The following is a 3,284-nucleotide window of genomic DNA, read 5'->3' on the forward strand; positions in this document are numbered from 1 at the left end:
GCATTTTTCCATGTGAATTTGGGGATTTTTCTACCTGAATTCTTTGAATTTTACACCTAAAATCTGGGATTTTCCCACAAAAAATTCTGAATTTTCCCACCAAAAACTCCAGCATTTTTCCCACTCTAATTCCCTCATTTCTGGACCAGAATTCCATGATTTTTGGCCCAGAATTCCACATTTTTTCGGGAATTCTCACTTGCAGAGCAGCTGCACGCGGCTCCCGTTTTCTACCTAAATTCGGGGATTTTTCTACATGAATTCCATGGATTTTTCTAAATTAATTCCAGGATTTTCCCTCAAAAATTCCAGGATTTTCCCACCTAAATTCTGGGATTTTCCTGTCTAAATTCCAAGGATTTTCCTGCCTAAATTCCAGGAATTTTCTGGCAGGAATTCCACTGATTTCTGGGCAAGAATTCCATGCCTTTTTCATGCAAATTCCGGGATTTTTCCATGGAAATATTGGGATTTTTCCACCTAAATTCTGGGATTTTTCTATGGAAATGTTGGGATTTTCTTGCCTAAATTTTGTCACTTTTTTCCCCCATAAATTTCTGAATTTTCCCCCAAAAACTCCAGGATTTTTCCCACTCTAATTCCCTCATTTCTGGACCACAATTCCATGATTTTTGGCCCAGAATTCCACGTTTTTTCGGGAATTCTCACTTGTAGAGCAGCTGCACGCGGCTCCCGTTTTCTACCTAAATTCTGGGATTTTTCTGTCTGAATTCCAGGAATTTTCTGGCAGGAATTCCACTGATTTCTAGGCAAGAATTCCATGCTTTTTTCATGCAAATTCCGGGATTTTTCCATGGAAATATTGGGATTTTCTTGCCTAAATTTTGTGATTTTTTTCCCCCCATAAATTTCTGAATTTTCCCACAAATACCCCCCATCATTCCCTTATTTTTGGCCCAGAATTCCACGTTTTTTTCGGGAATTCTCACTTGTAGAGCAGGTGCACGCGGCTCCCGTCGCAGTTGGCCCGGCCCAATTTCTCCGCCTGCTCCGACACCAGGCAGCGAACGAGGCTGGGCTGGGGGAAAGGCTGGGAAATCTGGGAATGTTGGGAAATCTGGGAATGTTGGGAATGTTGGGAATGTTGGGAATGCTGGGAGGAGGGTCCCAGGTGGTTGTTCTGGGAGTTTTGGGAGTTTTGGGAGTCGCGGGAGTGGCGGCGCCGCGAGCGGAGCTGGAGCTGCTGCCGGGCCTGGAGCTGCTGCCGGAGCTCCGAGACGCGCTCTTCCTTCTGCGGGGAAAATGGGAAAAAATGGGGGAATTTAGGGGGAAATATGGGAAAAAACGGGGGAAATATAGGGGGAAATTATGGGGAAAATGGGGGGAAAATATGGGGGAAAAAAGGGGTAAAATATGGGGAAATGATGGGGAAATTTGGGGTGAAAATATGGGAAATATAGGGGGAAAATATGGGGGAAAAAAAGAGAAAATGTGAGGTAAAATCGGGGAAAAATGGGGGTAAAAAAGGGGTAAAGTATGGGGAAATTATGGGGAAAAATGGGGGTAAAAAGGGGTAAAATATAGGGAAATTATGGGGAAAAAATTGGGGTAAAAAGGGGTAAAATATGGGGAAATTATGGGAAATATAGGGGGAAAATTATGGGGAAAGTGGGGTAAAATATGAGGGAAAAAATAGTAAAAAATGGGGTAAAATATGGGGAAATTGTGGGGAAAAATTGGGGTAAAAAGGGGTAAAATATGGGGAAATTATGGGGAAAAAATGTGGGGAAAATATGGGGAAATTATGGGGAAAAAATGGGGGTAAAAAGGGGGTAAAATATGGGGGAAATTATGGGGGAAATATAGGGGAAAAAAAAAAACCAAAAAATGGGGTAAAATCGGGGGTAAAAAGGGGTAAAATATGGGGAAAATTAGGGGGAAATTATGGGGAAAATAGGAGAAAATTATGGGGGGAAATTTGGGGTGAAAATATGGGAAATTTAGGGGGAAAATTATGGGGGAAAAAAAGAGAAAAAGTGGGGTAAAATCGGGGGGAAAATGGGGGTAAAAAGGGGGAAATTATGGGGAAAATATGGGGAAAAAAAGGGGTAAAAAGGGGTAAAATATAGGGAAATTATGGGGAAAAATTGGGGTAAAAAGGGGTAAAATATGGGGAAATTATGGGAAATATAGGGGGAAAATTATGGGGAAAGTGGGGTAAAATATGAGGGAAAAAATCGTAAAAAATGGGGTAAAATATGGGGAAATTGTGGGGAAAAATTGGGGTAAAAAGGGGTAAAATACGGGGAAATTATGGGGAAAAAAATGGGGGTAAAATATGGGGAAATTATGGGGAAAAAATGGGGGTAAAAAGGGGTAAAATATGGGGAAATAATATAGGGGAAAAAAAAACCCAAAAAATGGGGTAAAATCGGGGGTAAAAAGGGGTAAAATATGGGGAAATTAGGGGGAAATTATGGGGAAAATAGGAGAAAATTATGGGGGGAAATTTGGGGTGAAAATATGGGAAATTTAGGGGGAAAATTATGGGGAAAAAAAGAGAAAAAGTGGGGTAAAATCGGGGGAAAATGGGGGTAAAAAGGGGGAAATTATGGGGAAAATATGGGGAAAAAAGGGGGTAAAAAGGGGTAAAATATGGGGAAATTATGGGGAAAAATTGGGGTAAAAAGGGGTAAAATATGGGGAAATTATGGGGAAAATAGGAGAAAATTATGGGGGGAAAATGGGGAAATTTGGAGTGAAAATATGGGAAATGTAGGGGGAAAATTATGGGGAAAATGGGGTAAAATAGAGAAAAATTGGGCTAAAATCAGGGAAAAACGGGGTAAAAAGGGGTAAAATATGGGGAAATTATGGGGAAAAATGGGGGTGAAAAGGGGTAAAATATGGGGAAATTATGGGGAAATTTGGGGTGAAAATATGGGAAATGTAGGGAGAAAATGAGGGGAAATGGGGTAAAATGTGGGGGAAAAAAACCATAAAAATGGGGAAAAATCGGGGAAAAAATGGAGGTAAAAAGGGGTAAAATATGGGGAAATCTGGGGGGAAAATTATGGGGAAAATGGGGGGAAATGTGGGGGAAAAAACCCATAAAAATGGGGAAAAGTCGGGGAAAAAATGGAGGTGAAAAGGGGTAAAATATGGGGAAATTATGGGGAAAAATGGGGGTAAAAAGGGGTAAAATATGGGGAAAAATGGGGGTAAAAAGGGGTAAAATATGGGGAAATTGTGGGGAAAAGTTGGGGTAAAAAGGGGTAAAATATGGGGAAATTATGGGGAAAAAATGGGGGTAAAAAGGGGTA

General features: G+C 40.9%; 1 protein-coding gene across 1 annotated transcript in view; it reads right to left on the reverse strand.

Annotated features, from left to right (window-relative positions):
- Positions 1-946: 946 nt before the first annotated feature.
- PHF1 (PHD finger protein 1) overlaps positions 947-3,284 on the reverse strand; it is a 39,705-nt gene continuing 37,367 nt past the window's right edge. Inside the window, exons 11-12 of the mRNA XM_058822527.1 lie at positions 1,214-1,252; positions 947-1,039 (exon numbers count right to left, since the gene is read on the reverse strand). Coding sequence (XP_058678510.1) covers positions 947-1,039; positions 1,214-1,252 — 132 coding nt within the window. The remainder of the gene's footprint in view (positions 1,040-1,213; positions 1,253-3,284) is intronic.

Source organism: Ammospiza caudacuta, chromosome 33, assembly GCF_027887145.1.
Source record: "Ammospiza caudacuta isolate bAmmCau1 chromosome 33, bAmmCau1.pri, whole genome shotgun sequence".
Lineage (NCBI taxonomy): Eukaryota > Metazoa > Chordata > Aves > Passeriformes > Passerellidae > Ammospiza > Ammospiza caudacuta.